At 45.8% G+C, this 17,193-nt stretch overlaps 2 protein-coding genes across 3 annotated transcripts in view; one reads left to right on the top strand and one right to left on the bottom strand.

Moving 5' to 3' along the window:
- The window catches only part of XRCC3 (X-ray repair cross complementing 3), a 28,285-nt gene extending 18,890 nt beyond the window's left edge, over positions 1–9,395 (bottom strand). The window contains exon 1 of the mRNA XM_073609867.1: positions 9,052–9,395. Coding sequence (XP_073465968.1) covers positions 9,052–9,197 — 146 coding nt within the window. The 5' untranslated portion in view covers positions 9,198–9,395. The remainder of the gene's footprint in view (positions 1–9,051) is intronic.
- Positions 9,302–17,193, top strand: part of ZFYVE21 (zinc finger FYVE-type containing 21) — a 65,521-nt gene continuing 57,629 nt past the window's right edge. The window contains exon 1 of one of the 2 annotated variants that reach the window (XM_073609868.1): positions 9,302–9,651. In XM_073609868.1, the coding sequence (XP_073465969.1) occupies positions 9,532–9,651 (120 nt within the window). In that variant the 5' untranslated portion in view covers positions 9,302–9,531. The remainder of the gene's footprint in view (positions 9,652–17,193) is intronic. The other variant, XM_073609869.1, reaches the window with a different exon arrangement.

Here is a 17,193-nt window from a genome sequence, read left to right as displayed (position 1 = left end):
CGGAGCAGATCTGGAATGCGTTTCTGTGGTGTGAACCAGCCCGTAAGGTAAACCTGCCATTTAAACACTTCCATACCGGGCCAATTCTGGCATTTCTCTCTCATGTAAATATCATTTTTTTCCTAGAAAATTACTGAGAACCCACAAAATTTATATATATATATATATATATATATATATATATATATATATATATATTTTTTTTTTAGCAGAGACCCTAGGTAATAAAATGGCGGTTGTTGCAATTTTTCATGTCGCACGGTATTTGCACAGCAATTTTTCAAATGCGATTTTTTTTTGGGAAAAAAAACACTGTCATGAATTAAAAAACAAAACAAAAAACACAATATTTACCCCAATTGTTTGCATTATGTCACACTTTAAAATTGTGCACGCTCGTGTAATGGTGCCAAATTTTGGTACTTAAAAATCTCCATAGGCTACGCTTTAAAAAAAATTTGCAGGTTACCAGTTAAGAGCTACAGAGGTCTTGTGCTAGAATTATTGCTCTCGCTCTAACATTCACGGCGATACCTCCCATGTGTGGTATGAATGCCGTTCACATTTGCGGGCGCGAGCTAAGTATGCGTTCGCTTCTGCGTGTGGGGACGGGGGCGCTTTCAATTTTATTTTGTTATTGTTTATCTAATTTTTTTATTTTTACACTTTCCCTTATTTTTTTAATTTTGTGATCGCTTTTACTCCTATTACAAGAAATGTAACATACCTTGTAAAAAATAAATAAATAAATTTCAGGCTTTCCAGAAAAAAAAAAAATAGCAGTGTTTACATCTGCTGGCGCCGGACGTGACATCAGCTCGGGCCTCCGAGGGTCATAGAGTTGGTTGGGGACCATCTGGCCCACAGCCAGCTCTATGGTAAATCACTGCTGCTGGATTCATTCTCTGGCTCCCCGATTGCATGGGGAGAAGCACCAGAGACCAGAGGAGGGGGTGGGACGTCCCCTTGTCCCCTCCCACCATCTGTAAAAGCAAAGAAGCAGAAAAACAGTCCCTATGATGGCTTTTGCTTTGCAGGAAACCACCTGCTGAAGAAAAAAAAAAAGATATCTGGATGATGCCTGCAGCTTCCATCAGAACTAGTGTCCCTATTGGAAGCTTTCCCCTCTTTTCCTGTTCTGGTGACAACCCAAAATGTGAGATTATCTTTCACTTTCAGTGATAATAATAAACAGGACAAATAGAGAGGGTGAATCTTCCTAAGGCCCCTTTCACACTGCTGCGACTTAAAAGTTGTGTGATGTCAGGAAATGCCTGTGAAAACTTGAGGTCTATGGACCTCAACTCGCATCAAAGTCAGACCAAAGTAGTACAGGAAGTAGTACAGGAACTACTTTGAAGTCGCACAGCTATGAATAGTTATCATTGGGAATCATGGGGTATGACTTGTCATGTGACTCTGATGTCCAAAGTCACAGGAAAAGTCGCACAAGTGTGAAAGGGGCCTAATGGGGACGCAGATAGCAAATAAAGTTTTGCCTTTAGTGATACTTTAACCGCCTCCCGTCTGCCGTATAGACAAATGACAATGGGCAGGATCACCTCTTGTTCTAGACCGACATCATATGACATCGCCCAGTCTCACTGCGGGGGCGTGCCGCGTTGGCGATAATGGGCATGACATGGCTCTTTACTCATGTGATTGGCTGTGTCCAATCACATGTAAACACAGAAGTGCAGATAATTGACTCTCCTCACACTGACAGTGTTGGGTGAGGAGAGACGGTCAGCGACGTCTCCTCACAGGGGTGACGTGCACAGATAATCAGAGCCATGATTATCAGAGCAGCCCCAACAGTGCCCATCAGTGATGCAAACCAGTGCTGCCTTTCATTGCCCATCAGTGCAGCCTCATCAGCGCCCACCATTGCTGCCTCAGTGCCCACTCACCAGCACCCACCAGTGCCGCTTCATCAGTGCCCACTCATCATCATCGCTCAATGCAGCCTCAGAGCCGCCTCATCAGCGCCCACCAGTGCTGCCTCAGTGCCCACTTATCAGTGCCACCTCAGCACACACCAGTGCCACCTCATCAGTGCCCACTCATCATCGCCGATCAGTGCAACCTCAATGCCGCCTCATCAGCGCCCACCAGTGTCGCTTCATCAGTGGCCACTCATCATCATCGATCAGTGCAGCCTTAGCGCCGCCTCATCAGTGCAGCCTCATCAGCGCCCACCAATGCCGTCTCAGCGCCCACTTATCAGCGCTCACCAGTGCCACCTCATCAGTGCCCACTCATCATCCCCAATGCCGCCAATCAGTGCAGCCTCAGGCCGCTTCATCAGTGCCCACTTATCATTATCGATCAGTGCAGCCTCATCAGCGCCACCTCAGTGCCCACTTATCAGTGCTGCCTCAGCGCACACTCATCAACGATCAGTGCAGCCTCATCCGCGCCCACCAATGCCGCCTCAGCGCCCACTTATCAGCGCTCACCAGTGCCCACTCTCGCTGATCAGTGCAGCTTCAGCGCCTCCTCATCAGTGCCCATCAGTGAAGGAGAAAAATTACTCATTTACTAAATTTTCTGACAGTAACTAAGAAAAACTTTTTTTTTTCACAATTTGATTTTTTTTTGTTTATTTTTAGCAAAAAATAAAAACTCCAGAGGTGATTAAATACCACCAAAAGAAAGCTCATTTTGTGTGGCAAAAAATGAAAAAAATTATTTATATGGGTACAGTGTTGCATGCCTGCGCAGTTGTCATTCAAAGCGTGACAGCACTGAAAGCTGGCCTGAGCAGGAAGTGGGTAATAGTGCCGATAGGCACGTGGTTAACCAGTTCCTGACCGGCTCACATCTATTTACGGGGGCAGAATGGCACCCCCGTGTGAAACCCCGCTGCTGGAGGAGCGCGCGCCCAATGCACAGCGGGGGGGCGATGTGCATGGCCGGTGATAGCCGCCGGCCACACACAATGGCGTACACGAGTTCCAGTAAACACACAAATCCCTGTGCTGTCAGAGGAGAGATGTCCTTTGTTCCTAGTAAGTAGGAACAGCGATATGTCTTCTCTCCTATTCAGTCCTATCCCCATACAGTTAGAAAACACTGAGGGAACACACATTAAACCCCTTGATCGCCCCCCTAGTGTTAACCCCTTCCCTACCAGTGACATTTACACAGTAATCAGTGCATTTTTATAGCACTGATCGCCATAAATCTTTCCCATAGTTTGTAGACGCTATAACTTTTGCGCAAACTAATCAATATATGCTTATTGCGATTTTTTTTTACCAAAAATATGTAGAAGAATATAAATTGACCTAAACTGATGAAGAAGTTTGTTTTTTTAAAAAAAAAATTGGAATATTTATTATAGCAAAAAGTAAAAAATATTGTTTTTTTTTTTTTTTTTAAATTGTCATTCTTTTTTGTTTCTAGCGCAAAAAAATAAAAACCGCAAAGGTGATCAAATACCACCAAAAGAAAGCTCTATTTGTGGGAAGAAAAGGGAACACAAATTTTATTTGGGTACAACCAGGGCTGGCCCAAGACACTGTGCTGCCTGGGCCCAAGAATAAATTGCTGCCCCCCCCCCCCCAAAAAAAATCACGCCCACCAAAAGGCCCCCACATTCATTATTTTATATCAAAACTAAAATTACATTTATCATCAAATCAGATTGAAAATGCCATAAATCTAGTTCCTATTTTGTAGACGCTATAACTTTTACGCAAACCAACCAATATACGCTTGTTGTGATTTTTTTAACCAAAAATATGTAGCAGAATACATATTGGCCTAAACTGATGAAGACATTTTTTTATAGCCAATATCTATAGGAGGGGTTTCCACCATCCCTGCTAAGTTTAATTTTATACAGCAGGGCTTGACAAACCCCGTGCGCCAGGTCGCATTTGCGACTAGAATTAGCGACCTGGCGCCTGGGGCGGCACAGCTGGGGGTATCCTGTCTCCGTGCGGACTCCGACCCCCCCCCCCCTGCGATCGCGTCGGGCCGCGCCGGCCGGTAATTGAGGCCGCGGCTTTGCGGCCTTCTTCGGTCCTTCTGGAATCTGGCGCCATCTTGTGGTGGCCGTTGGTATTACAACCAACAAATGCAATGCTAATGCAATGCTAATGGAGGCAGCGCTGCAATACCTGCCTGTTTTCACTACCCACCCATCTCCTTCCCAAAGTGGAGAAGAGAAGAAAGTGAGTGTGGGGATAGCTTTTTTTTTTTTTTTTTTTTTTTTTTTTTTCGTAATAGCTTTTATTTTTATTTATTTATATTTTTAAAGTAAAAACTGTTTTTTGTTTTTTTTCTTAATTAAAATTAATTTATTTGTTATCTCCCTGCTTGGCCCCTTTCCCACGGGCTGTCTGATCAGGTTCGCCTGTCAGTTTTTCAGGCGGACCTGATCGGACCCTTAGAGCGCTTTCACACCGAGCCGCTAAAAATAGCGCCGCTTTACCGTCGTTTTAGTGGCGCTATTCGGCCGCTAGCGGGGCGGTCTTTCTGTGTAAATTTAAGATTAGTTATTTTTTTATATTGAAAATAAAGCTTTATCGTTCGTTTAAAAAAAACCTGGTTCCTAACTTTTTTAGCTGGCTCCTAGATTCCAAGCAAATTTATCAATCCCTGTTATACAGTATGTCTTATTTTCAGTTTGATGTGTATTATATGTGAAGTTGCGTATCAGAGAACAGTATTGTCGTAATATTAAAGCCTATTGAGATTTCCATACATTAGAGGATTCCACCATTATTGGTAAGTTATTGATCAGTAAGTTAGCGCTGCACTTTTTTTTTTTTTTCTTGTGGTGTGGGAACACATAACAGTGCTTAGCGGCAAACCTTTTACTGACACTTTTTTTTTTTTACCTCCAGTAGTTTATCATAAATAGTAGTGAGGCGATTACCTATTATACTAAAGATCGGCATGTGGAACTAATAAACATCAACAGATTTCAGTTGTGCCCCACCAGGCCGGTCCCGTATGGACAATGTGCCTGGCTGCTGAGTTCATCGCCCCATCCCTGCACTCAGTGCACTGATTGGCAGCACTGGCACACAGCACTGATTGGCACTAATAGGCAGCACTGATGGGCCCTGATTGGCAGCACTTATGGCACTGATAGGCTGCACTGATTGGCAGCATTTAGTGGCACTGATTGGCAGCACTGATGGGCACTAATAGTCAGCACTGATGGGCACTGATAGGTGGCACTCATGGGCATTGATTGGCAGCACTGATAGGCGGCACTGGTAGGTGGTACTTATTGGAAACACTCATTGGCACTGATAGGTGGCATTGGATGGCACTGATAGGTTGCACTGATAGGCGGCACTGATTGGAAACACTGATTAGCACTGACTGGTGGCACTGATTGGAAACAATGGCACTGACAGGTCGCACTAGCAGAGAATAATGAGTTTCACATTGAGCCGATATTGACGCTTAGTGAAACTTTTTCATGTAATGAAACTGCATGCAGAGAGAGACCAGCTGTCAAAATTCAGTGGTGATGTCAGGGTGGGCAGGACCCAGCAGCTACCAAACACCAGCCAATGATTGGGCTGCTTAAGAAAGCGGGTGGGGCCACATACGCGTAGCGACCCACCCAGATCCCATCCCATTGGCTTGTGTTTGTTAGCTGCTGGGTCCCGCCCACCCCCGACATCGCTCAATTTTGACAGCTGGTCTCTCTGCATTCAGTTACATTATGAGTCAGTGTCACACACTGAGCGGCTCTGACAGGCAGAATGATCTGCTCAGGGTGAAATTGTCTCAGCAGTGGCTGCACACTCATTGGATGCCGCCCTTCTTAGAATGCCGCCTGGGACCATGAGCCCACTGAGTCCCATGGTAGGGCCCGTGTTCTGTCGAGAAGTGCCCCTCCCCCATCGAATAGTGCCCGGGAAGTACTGCGCATGCGCAGGACTGAGCCGCAGATCAGCTGGAGTGACGAGACCAGGGCGCAAGCGCACATCGTAGGAGGCATCGCTCGATGGGAGAGACCATTTTCCAGCCACAATTGAAACCTATACAAACAGTGGGGGGGAGACCGTAGTTCTTACATTGTGCGTCGCTGTTGCGGGGCGGCTGGTCAGTGTGTTGATGGCCCGGTGTTCCTCAGTGTTGCAGGGCGGGTAATGCCGTGTTCAACGGGAGGTTTTGCCTGTGGGACAGGTTGGCTTGCAGCGCAGACAAAACCAGCTCTTGAACACAGGTACTAGTCGCCCTCCAGCAGCAGCGATGCACAATCTGAGATTTACGGTCTCCCCCGCTGTTTGTATAGGTAAATATTGTGTTTAAATTGAGCGTGTGAAATGATATCTCCCATCGAGAGACACCTCCTACGACGTGCGCTTGTGCCGTGGTTACGTCAGCGCAGCTGATCTGCAAAACAGCTGTTGTGCTGTGCAGGCGCGGTGCATCCCGGGCACTATTTGATGGGGGGGGGGGGGCACTTCTCAACTGAACACCGGCGCTGGGTACAACGTTGCATGACCGCGCAATTGTCAGTTAAAAACCACTTGCCGACCGGCTCCTGTACATATACGTCGGCAATTTAAAGATGGATATCTCGGTAACGGCAGCAGCTGCTGCCACAACCCAGGTATCCATCTTTTGAGCTGGCGGTCCTATTTACGATAATGGTGGTCTCTGTGGCGGATTCGCTGCGAGATCAGAGTTATCGGTGGCAGGAGAGGGGCCATCCCCCTGCCGCCGCTTACCGGAGCCGACGGCAGCGTCGGAGGCGATCGGGACCTGTCCATGTCTGTGGTATGGAGATGAGTGAGGGGAAGATGGCGCCCCACCCGTCTCCATACTATAGCAGGGCGGAAACGACGTCAAAACGTCAGCTCCGCCCATACGTCTTATAAGGCACATTTTTCTGTTGTCATTTTTTCAAATGACAATTTTTTTTTTTTTAATTTTATTGCATTTAAGTCCAAATGTGAGATCTGAGGACTTTTTGGCCCCAGATCTCATATTTAAGAGGTCCTGTCATGCTTTTTTCTATTACAAGGGATGTTTACATTTCTTGTAATAGGAATAAAAGTGACACAATTTAAAAAAAAAAAAAAAAAAAAAAAAAGTGAAAGAATAAAATCAAGTAAACTAAATAAGAAAAAAATATATTTTTTTAAAGCGCCCCGTCCCGATGAGCTTGCGTGCAGCAGCGAACGCATACGTGAGTAGTGCCCGCATATGAAAACAATGGTCAAACCACACATGTGAGGTGTCGCCACGACCGGTAGAGTGAGAGCAATAATTCTAGCCCTAGACCTCCTCTGTAACGCAAAACATGCAACCTGTAGAATTTTTTAACCACTTCAATACCAGGCACTTAGACACCTTCCCGCCCAGACCAATTTTCAGCTTTCAGCGCTGTCGCAATTTGAATGACAATTGCACGGTCATGCTACACTGTACCCAAACAAATTTTTTATCATTTTGTTCCCACAAATAGAGCTTTCTTTTGGTGGTATTTGATCACCTCTGCGGTTTTTATTTTTTGCGCAACAAATAAAAAAAGACTGAAAATTTTGAAAAAAAACAAGTTTTTCTTTGTTTCTGTTAAAACTTTTTTGTAAATAAGTATGTTTTCTTCTTCAATGACGGGCACTGATATGGCGGCACTGATGGGCACCGATGAGGTGGCACCAATGAGGTGGCACTGATGAGGTGGCACTGACGGGCACTGATGATGGGCACTGATAGGCGGCACTGATGGGCACTGATAGGTGGCACTGGTATGCGGCACTGATGGGCACTCATAGGTGGCACAGATGGGCACTTATAGGCGGCACTGATGGGCACTCATAGGTGGCATTGATGGGCACTCATAGGTGGCATTGATGATTACTTATGGGTGGCACTGATAGTTGGCACAGATGGGCATGGATGGGCACTGATAGATGGGCACTGATGGGCACGGATGGGCACTGACAGGTGGCATGAATGGACACTGATGGGTGGCACTGATGGCACTGCTTGTTTGCAGTGATGCCCCTAAGGGTGGCATTGCTGGGCATCACTGCAACATAATGGTGCCAATCAGTGCCCATTTGTGGGCACTGATTGGCACAGATTTGGCACACTGGGCACATGTGGATGGCCATGGGGTACATACCTGGCCATCCACATGTTGCCCCTTCCCTGGTGGTCCTAGTGGCGATCCCTGGTGGTCCAGTGTGGTGATCTGAGGGGGGGCTGCGCTGATAAACAATCAGCGCAGACCCCCCCTGCCAGGAGAGCCGCCGATCGGCTCTCCTCTACTTACGTCTGTCAGACGCGAGTGAGGAAGAGCCGATCAACGGCTCTTCCTATTGACAGCGTGATCAGCCGTGATTGGACACGGCTGATCACGTGGTAAAGAGCCTCCGCCGGAGGCTTTTTACCAAGATCAGTGTAGCGGTGTGTCAGACTGACACACCGCTCCACCGATCGCCGCGATGCGCGCCCCCGGGGGCGCGCTGCGGCATGTTATCCTGCTGGACGTCATATGACGTCCAGTCAGGATAACAGAACCACTTCCCGGACGTCAATCCGCTATAGGGCGGGCGGGAAATGGTTAAACATTGCCTATGGAGATTTTTAAGGGTAAAAGTTTGATGCCATTCCACGAGCGGGCGCAATTTTGAAGCGTGACATGTTGGGTATCAATTTACTCGGCGTAACATTATCTTTCACATTATAAAACAAACTGTTACTGTTGTCTTATTTTTTTTTTTTATTAAAAAAGTGATTTTTTTTTCCAAAAAAAGTGCGCTTGTAAGACAGCTGTACAAATACGGTGTGACAGAAAGTATTGCAATGACCGCCATTTTATTCTCTAGGGTGTTAGGAAAAAATGTATAATGTTTGGGGGTTCTAAGTAAATTTCTAGCAAAAAAAACTTGTTTTTAACTTGTAAACACCGAGTCTGAAGAAGAGGCCTGGTCTTTAAGTGGTTAAAGCGAGGAAGTGCCAAATTGTCAGGAAGGGGGTAAAACCTTCCGGGGCTGAAGTGGTTAAGCACCATCCCCTGTACACAGGGCTCCATGGATGGGTGGGTGGGGGGTCTCAGCTCACCTCCGCGGTCCCCTCACTACACACCGCTCCTGCACACGCCTGTCCCATCTTCTACTCACTGCGAACACCGCGCCCTCCTCGCAGCCAATCACCTTCCAGACAAACAAAGCTCCTCTCCAATCACCAACCACCTGGCCTGCCGTCATCAGCCACCCCTTCCGTTCATTGGCGGTGACCAGGGACAACAAACGTCACGTGCTGTCCATATTCCGCTCCCATTGGTGCCATCTCTCTTACGCAGGACTTGGTTTTAACTCTTCTGGTGCCAGCGGGAGTGACATGACGGCTGGCCCGCTCCGCCTATCCCGCTCCGCCTATCCTGCTCCAACAAGGGGTTAAAGGCTGATACGGGCACCCTGGCCAATCCTGGGCGGCGGGGAGGCCTCCTGCTGCGCCGTGATTGGTCGGAGGCGGGCTGTCAGTCGCGGGAGATGTGTGAGGTGATTGGTGGGCGCTGTGAGGAGCTGTGAGGGAGGAAAGATGTCCACCGATGGGAAGAAGCTGGTCCGCTCCCCCAGCGGGCTCCGCATGCTGCCCGAGAACCGGGCGTACAGCAGCCCCTTCTGCCTGGAGGAGCCGCAGTGGGTGCCGGATAAGGAGGTAGGTTGAGGCGTGCAGCTCCAGGGGCTTTTCTAGGGGACACGGCTACTACAAGTCCCAGCCTGACCGAGGCCTTCCTAGGGGATGGGGCCCCTCCATACCCGGGGACACCGACTATAAAGAGAACCTGTCACCTCACAGCGGACTCTACAGGGGAGGGGCTCAACTTCTCTTCATTCTGGGTGCAGCAAAAAAATAAACAAAAATCAGACTTGGGTTGTTTAACATGGGTGTCCCCTTGGGGCAGATCTTCCTTCACTTCCTGTCCTGGAGACACAACAGGAAGTGAGAGGAGAGCCCTCTGAAGTCAGGGGTACTTGTACATTCCCAGAATGAAATTCTCTCTTTCACCACCTGAATACTTCCATACACTATATTACCAAAAGTATTGGGACGCCTGCCTTTATATGGACTCTGTGGAGGGGGGATTATGGTGCGGGGTTGTATTTCAGGGGTTGGGCCTGGTCATTTAGTTCCAGTGAAGGGAACTCTTAAGGCGTCAGACATACCAAGACATTTTGGACAATTTCATGCTCCCAACTTTGTGGGAAGTTTGGGGATGGCCCCTTCCTGTTCCAACATGACTGCACACCAGTGCACAAAGCAAGGTCCATGAGCTAGTTTGGGGTGGAGGAGCTTGACACTGGCCTGCACAGAGTCCTGACCTCAACCTGATAGAACACATTTGGGATAAATTAGAGTGGAGACTGCGAGCCAGGCCTTCTCATCCAACATCAGTGCCTGACCTCACAAATGCGTTTCTGGAAGAATGGTCAAACATTCCCATAGACACACTCCTAAACCTTGTGGACAGTCTTCCCAGAAGAGTTGAAGCTGTTATAGCTGTACAGGGCGGGCCAACTCAATATTGAACCCTACGGACTGATACGCCATTAAAGTTCATGTACGTGTAAAGGCAGGTGTCCCAATACTTTTGGTAATATTGTGTGTGTGTGTATATATATATATATATATATATATATATATATATATTTCTATTACACACACTGCCTTGAAAAAGTATTCATACCCCTTGACATTTTCTACATTTTGTCATGTTACAACCACAAACGTAAATTCTTCCTTTTTTTTTTTTTTTTTTTGTTGCGATTTTATGTGATAAGCCAACACAAAGTGGCACATAATTGGTGGGGGGGGGGACCATAATTGTGAAGTGGAAGGAAAATGATAAATGGTTTTCACTTTTTTTTTTTTTTTTTTTTACAAATATGTGAAAAGTGTGGGGTACATTTGTATTCAGCCCCCCTGAGTCAATACTTTGTAGAACCGCCTTTCACTGCAATTACAGCTGCAAGTCTTTTTGAGGATGTCTCTACCAGCTTTGCACATCTAGAGAGGGACATTTTGCACATTTTTTCTTTGCAAAATATCTCAAGCTCTGTCAGATTGGATGGAGTGCATCTGTGAACAGCAATTATCAAGTCTTGTCACAGATTCTCAATTGGATTTAGGTCTGGACTGTGACTGGACCATTCTAACACATGAATATGCTTTGATCTAAACCATTCCATTGTAGCTCTGGCTGTATGTTTTGGGGTCGTTGTCCTGGATTGAACAGAGCTCTGTGAGAAGTTCAGAGGGCCCCCCCCCCCCCACCCTGCTGCTGCTTTTACCAGGCTGTCCCCTCCCATCACGAACTAAGTATGTGACCTGCGGAATTCTGTCCCCGGGACACAGTGAGAGGAACAGATGTTGTTCATTCCACTGTGTGATGTCAGGAACTGGATGTGACGAGGGTCAGATGTTTTGGAGGCCAGAGGAGAGTTCTCTCTATAAAGAGGACCTGTCACTGCCCGTGCTATAACGAGGGATGTTAATCCCTTGTGATATCAATAATGTTAAAATGAATACAATACGGCCCTGGCCAGTTTTCAGCACTTTCGCACTTTGAATGACAATTGCGCGGTCATGCAACGCTGTACCCAAATTAACTTTTAATAATTTTTTTTTTTCACACAAATGGAGCTTTTTTTTGGTGGTATTTAATCACCGCTGGGTTTTTTATTTTTTGCTAAAAAGGAATGAAAATTTTGAAAAACTTCTTCTTTTTTTTTTTTTTTTTTTTTTTCTTAGTTTTCTGTCAAAGTTTTGTAAATAAGTAATTTATCTCCTTTACTGATGTGCGCTGATGAGGCAACACTGATGGGCACTGATTAGGTGGCAGTGGCACTGCAAGGCAGCACTGATTGGTGTCACTGATAGGCACTACTTGGCATCACTTGCAGGGCACTGTTGGGGCTGCACTGTATGATCAGTGCCCCCGATTACCTGTACAGCCTCCCCTGCGAGCTGAGCTGATAAACGACACATCCACATTTACGTGTGATTAGCTGTGATTGGACGCAGCCGATCACACGGCTAAAGAGCTGCATCATCGGCTCTTTACCGAGATCGGGGTTGTGCCGTGTCGTGGGGCACGTGAGAGCGATGACACTGGGGCGAAGTCATACGACGTCACCCCAGAACGAGAGGGGACCCCACCCGCCATCATTTCCCTATATGGCTGGAGGAGGTTATACTGCTCTCACACAAAGGCAAATGAGCATGTAGGTCTGGCATATGCATATATAAATGGCAATCACACCACACATGTGAGATGTCAGTGAGGGCGATGATTCTAGGGCCCGACCTCCCATTCACACTGAGGCACTTTACAGGCGCTACAGCAATAAAAATAGCGCCTGTAAAGGGCCTCTCCTGTCATTCCAGTGTGAAAGGCCGAGGGCTTTCACACTGGAGCGGTGCGCTTGCAGGACGGTAAAAAAAAAAAATCCTGCAAACAGCATCTTTGCAGCGCTGTAGAAGCGGTGTATACACCGCTCCTAAAGCGCCCCTGCCCATTGAAATCAATGGGGCAGCGGTGCTTTGCGGGCGGTTTTAACCCTTTTTCGGCCGCTAGTGTGGGTTAAAAGTTCCCCGCTATCGCCCGAATAGCGCTGCTAAAACGCCACTAAAAATAGCGGCGCTTTACCGCCAACGTCCGCTCCAGTGTGAAAGTAGCTTAACTCTAAACTTGTATCCTGTAAGTCCCCTTTCAAACGCACGGACCTATCAGGTTAGTCTGTCACTTTTTCAGGCGGACCCGATCGGACCATCCATTGCCCTCTATGGATCGGTGGATGTCAGCGGACGTGTGTCTGTCACCCGCCAACCTCTGATCCAATCCTGTTAGCTAAAAACAGACAGATGGGGATCCATTCCATCTCCATCTATCGGATTGGATGGAAATTGACAGGTGGTCCGTTTCCATCTGACCACCCATAGAGGACAGCTGGCTGTGTCTGTTCTGCGCCAGCGGACATGGACCTGTCATTCGCCTGCTCAGTGGAGAGATCCCCTGCTGAGCTGACGGACTCCGCCAGTGTGATGGGGACTTTAAAGGCTTGTACACACACTTGGATTTTTGGACACCAATTGTGTGACAACGATCGATCGTCCGCAAATCTTACCGTTAGTACGGTGCTTTCGACAGCCAATTTCACGTTTTTCATCAGACAAAAGCTGAATGTGCAAGCTTAAAATTTTTGTCTGATTTTCGTTTTCATTTAGTGCGGTTTTCGTACAAAAAAAAATCGTAAGAGCAAGACTACGCATGCTTAGAAACGAAAGAATACATACATAACCATTCAACACGTTGCGTCACTTCTGACATTTTGTATTCTGTCAGATGAAAATTCTCATATTGTTAGTAACCTCTTCACTTTCTACATGAGACTAGCAAGCCATAAAAATCAGGCTTTCAGTCGTTCGAAAATCAAAGCGTGTTTACGAGGCTTTAGGCTCTGTTCACATCGAGGCGTTTTTCTGCTCTAAGCCTCAGCTTTAAAAACACCCAACAAGACAAATACCATTCATTTCAATGGCCTCTGTTCACATCTGAGCGTTCTGTCGCCTAAAGCAAAACGCCCGCCGCTCAAAAAAAGTACATGAGCTTCTTTTTTGGCAGATTAACTTTGAAAATGCCTGTACAAAAACGCTGCAAAAAACGCCTGAAAAACACCTGTTATGCCAGAATATTTCCATTTTCAGATGATGGATTGAACAGTGCTCTGTGATATTTTTTTTTATAACCTAAACCCGCTTTAAACTTCTCCACAACTTTATCCGTGACCTGTCTGGTGTGTTCCTTGGCCCTCCATGATGCTGTTTGTTCACTAAGGTTCTCTAAGGCTCCATTCACACTAGCGCGTTTTTTGATGCATTTTGCAGAAATGCATGGGAATTTTTTAACATGGGTTCCTATGGAACATGTTCACATCAATGCCTTTTTGTTTCTCTGCATTTTTGGAAAGGGTCAGGGACTTTTTTTCATGCAAAATGCAGCGTTTTGCATGTAATACAATTCAATGGACAAGCATCAAAAACGCACGTGCAGCGTTTTTGCAGCGTTTTTGCCGTGTTTTTTTTTTTTTTTTTTTTTTTTTTTTTTTTTTTTTTTAAGACTGTAAAAAAAAACTGTAAAAAAAAAAAAAAAAAAGCCGCAAAAACGTGGCAAGCATGAAAAAAAAACCTCCAAAAACGCTCAAAAGCAACATGCATAGGTGTGAATCGAGCCTTACAAATCTCTGAGGGCTTCACAGAACAGCTGTATTTATACTGAGATTAAATTACACACTGGTAGACTCTATTTATTAATTTGGTGACTTCTGAAGGCAATTGGTTCCACTAGATTTTAGTTAGGGGTATCAGAGTAATGGGGGGGCTGAATAGTTGTGCTCATAAGTTTACATACCCTGGCAGAATTTATGATTTTCTTGACCATTTTTCAGAGAATATGAATAACACAAAAACATTTCACTCATGGTTAGTGTTTTGGCTGTTGCCATTTATTATCAATCAACTGTGTTTTTACTCTTTTTTTTAAAAAAAAAAAAAAAAAAAAAAAATGACAACAGAAACTACCCAAAGGACCCTGATCAAAAGTTTACATACCCCAGTTCTTAATACCGTGTATTGCCCCCTTTAACACCAATGACAGCTTGAAGTCTTTTGTGGTATTTGTGGATGAGGCTCCTTATCTTCTCAGATGGTAAAGCTGCCCATTCCTCTTGGCAAAAAGCCTCCAGTTCCTGTAAATTTGTGGGCTGTCTTGCATGAACGGCACATTTGAGATCTCCCCAGAGTGGCTCAATGATATTGAGGTCAGGAGACTGAGATGGCCACTCCAGAACCTTCACTTTATTCTGCTGTAGCCAATGACAGGTCGACTTGGCCTTGTGTTTTGGATCATTGTCATGTTGGAATGTCCAAGTACGTCCCATGCACAGCTTCCTGTCTGATGAATGCAAATGTTCCTCCAGTATTTTTTGATAACATACTGCAATGTAAGCACATTGTTTCCCTGGAAGCCCAGGTTTTAAATCGAGGGAAGCAACTGTCAGCACTGGGAAGACCCTCCCTACTAAAGGAGAGCTGGGAACATACCTGGTAGGGGCCAGCACAGAGGCGGATGGAGACAAAGAGGTGCAGGCACCAGAAAAGAGTAGATGGGTGACAGTCACGAAGGATAGCGGGAAAAGTGCCAGGGGGGCCTATCCTGGGCTGGAGCATCCCAATAAGTACGCTCAATTGAGTGACATTGGTGGAACCAGTCAGGGACCATCACTGCTGGAACTTGAGGGACTCTCCTAGCTGCCAGGGGAAGAACTCCTCCAGTGAAAGTGGGGGGGAGCGAAGGGAAAGGATAGACAGTTTCTGGTGGTAGGGGACTTAAATCTTAGAAGGACAGAGAGGGCAATCTGTGACAAAGACCTGAAGTGCCAACTGTATGCTTTCTACTGGGTGCTCGGGTTCGGCACATCACTGATCTGGTGGACAGATTACTGGAAGGAAAAGAGGAAAAGGAGGCGCCTCTGGGTGCAGATGTTTTAAACAAGTTTAAATTACTCTGACCTTCCCACAAGTTCAGTCCTGTTGTTGTTGTAGATCTCTCTTTTCTGCTTGCATGTTTACCTTTTTTGTGAGATCATGTGAATTTTCTACAGCTCAGGGTGGATTATAGGCGCTATTCAGGCATTTTTACAGCGTTTTCAATTCATTTCAATGAAGAGGGGCGTTTTTGAAGCGCTTTTTTTCAACGCCCAAAAGCTGCTCCAAAGATGCTGCTTGCAGGACTTTTCTCAAAGCCCCGCCAGCGCAACACGTCAGTGTGAAAGGGTCCATTGAGATGCATGGGGAGCGTTTTATGAGCGTTATTTTTAGCGCTAAAACGCTGCAAAAACGCCTTGGTGTAACTAAAAGTTCTCTCATAATACACTCACATTTTTGGAGTCAAAGAAAGGCATTGAATGATATGCTTCCTTTTCCTCCTTCCTTTTTTTTTTTTTTTTTTTTTTTTTTTTTTTTACTTTTCAGTTTTTGGGAACATGGTCTCTGTTCCTCTGCGATGGCAGCCCTGAGAGTGGATTACCCCTACCCCTCTTCTTCCCCCTCCCCATTCTCCCTTTAAACAACCATTAATTAATTTGAAAGACTATTGTGGACTTTCTCCTTAAACTATCATAGAGACTTTGGACTTTGTGCATACAATATCATCCAGCACAAAACACCTACAGGATATATACTGTTTTAGAATTTTGCGCCTTTTACTTATATAGATTACTGGGAGGGGCTGGGGAAGACCCAGCTGTCATGGTGCACGTTGGCACCAATGACAATAGAGAGGGTAAAAAAGGGGGAGGGGTATGCCTGTTTTATCAAGAATAATGTACAAGTGAATGTGAGACATGACATCACTAAGGGAGCTAGGGAGGAGGTGGAATCCTTTATGGGAAGAGCTCCAAAGGGATGAAGCTAAGGGGAAAATAATACTGGGAGTATGCTATAGGCTCCCTAACCTGAGGTTGGAGGTGGACCTCCTATCAAAATTTGGATTAGCAGCAAGGATGGGAAGTGTTATAATAATTGGGGATTTTAATTATCCAGACATAGACTGAGCGGAGGGAACCACGTCTTCGTCTAAGGCTTGCCAGTTCTTAAATGTCTTGCAGGATAATTTCATGGTTCAGTTGGTAGACGCACCAACTAGAAATAAAGCGTTAATAGATCTACTGATTACCAACAATACAGACCTGATCACAGATGTGGCAATTTAGCAAAACAGCGATCACAGGTCAATTGGCTTCAGTATAAATTACACGAATAGGAAGAATAGGGGAAATACAAAGACGCTGAATTTCAAAAGAGCCAACTTCCCTAAACTACGTACCTTGCTAGAAGATATAAATTGGGATAAACGCTTAGGAACAAAGAACATGGAGGAGAGATGGGTTTGCTTTAAGAGCATATTAAATAAGGGCATTAACCAATGCATCCCATTGGGTAATAAATTTTAAAAGGGCCTGGATGGCTTACACGCCAATGTAAAAATGCATATAAAAGCAAAAGAGAAGGCCTTCAAAAATACAAGGTTGAGGGATCATCATCAGCATTCAGACTTTATAAAGAATGCAACAAGAAATGTAAGGGTGCAATTAGGGCGGCTAAGATAGAACACTTTGCAAAAGCATTTGGCACAGTTCC

Source organism: Aquarana catesbeiana, linkage group LG13 (assembly GCF_042186555.1).
Source record: "Aquarana catesbeiana isolate 2022-GZ linkage group LG13, ASM4218655v1, whole genome shotgun sequence".
Classification (NCBI taxonomy): Eukaryota; Metazoa; Chordata; class Amphibia; order Anura; family Ranidae; genus Aquarana; species Aquarana catesbeiana.
This window is presented reverse-complemented; position numbering and strand designations above follow the sequence as displayed.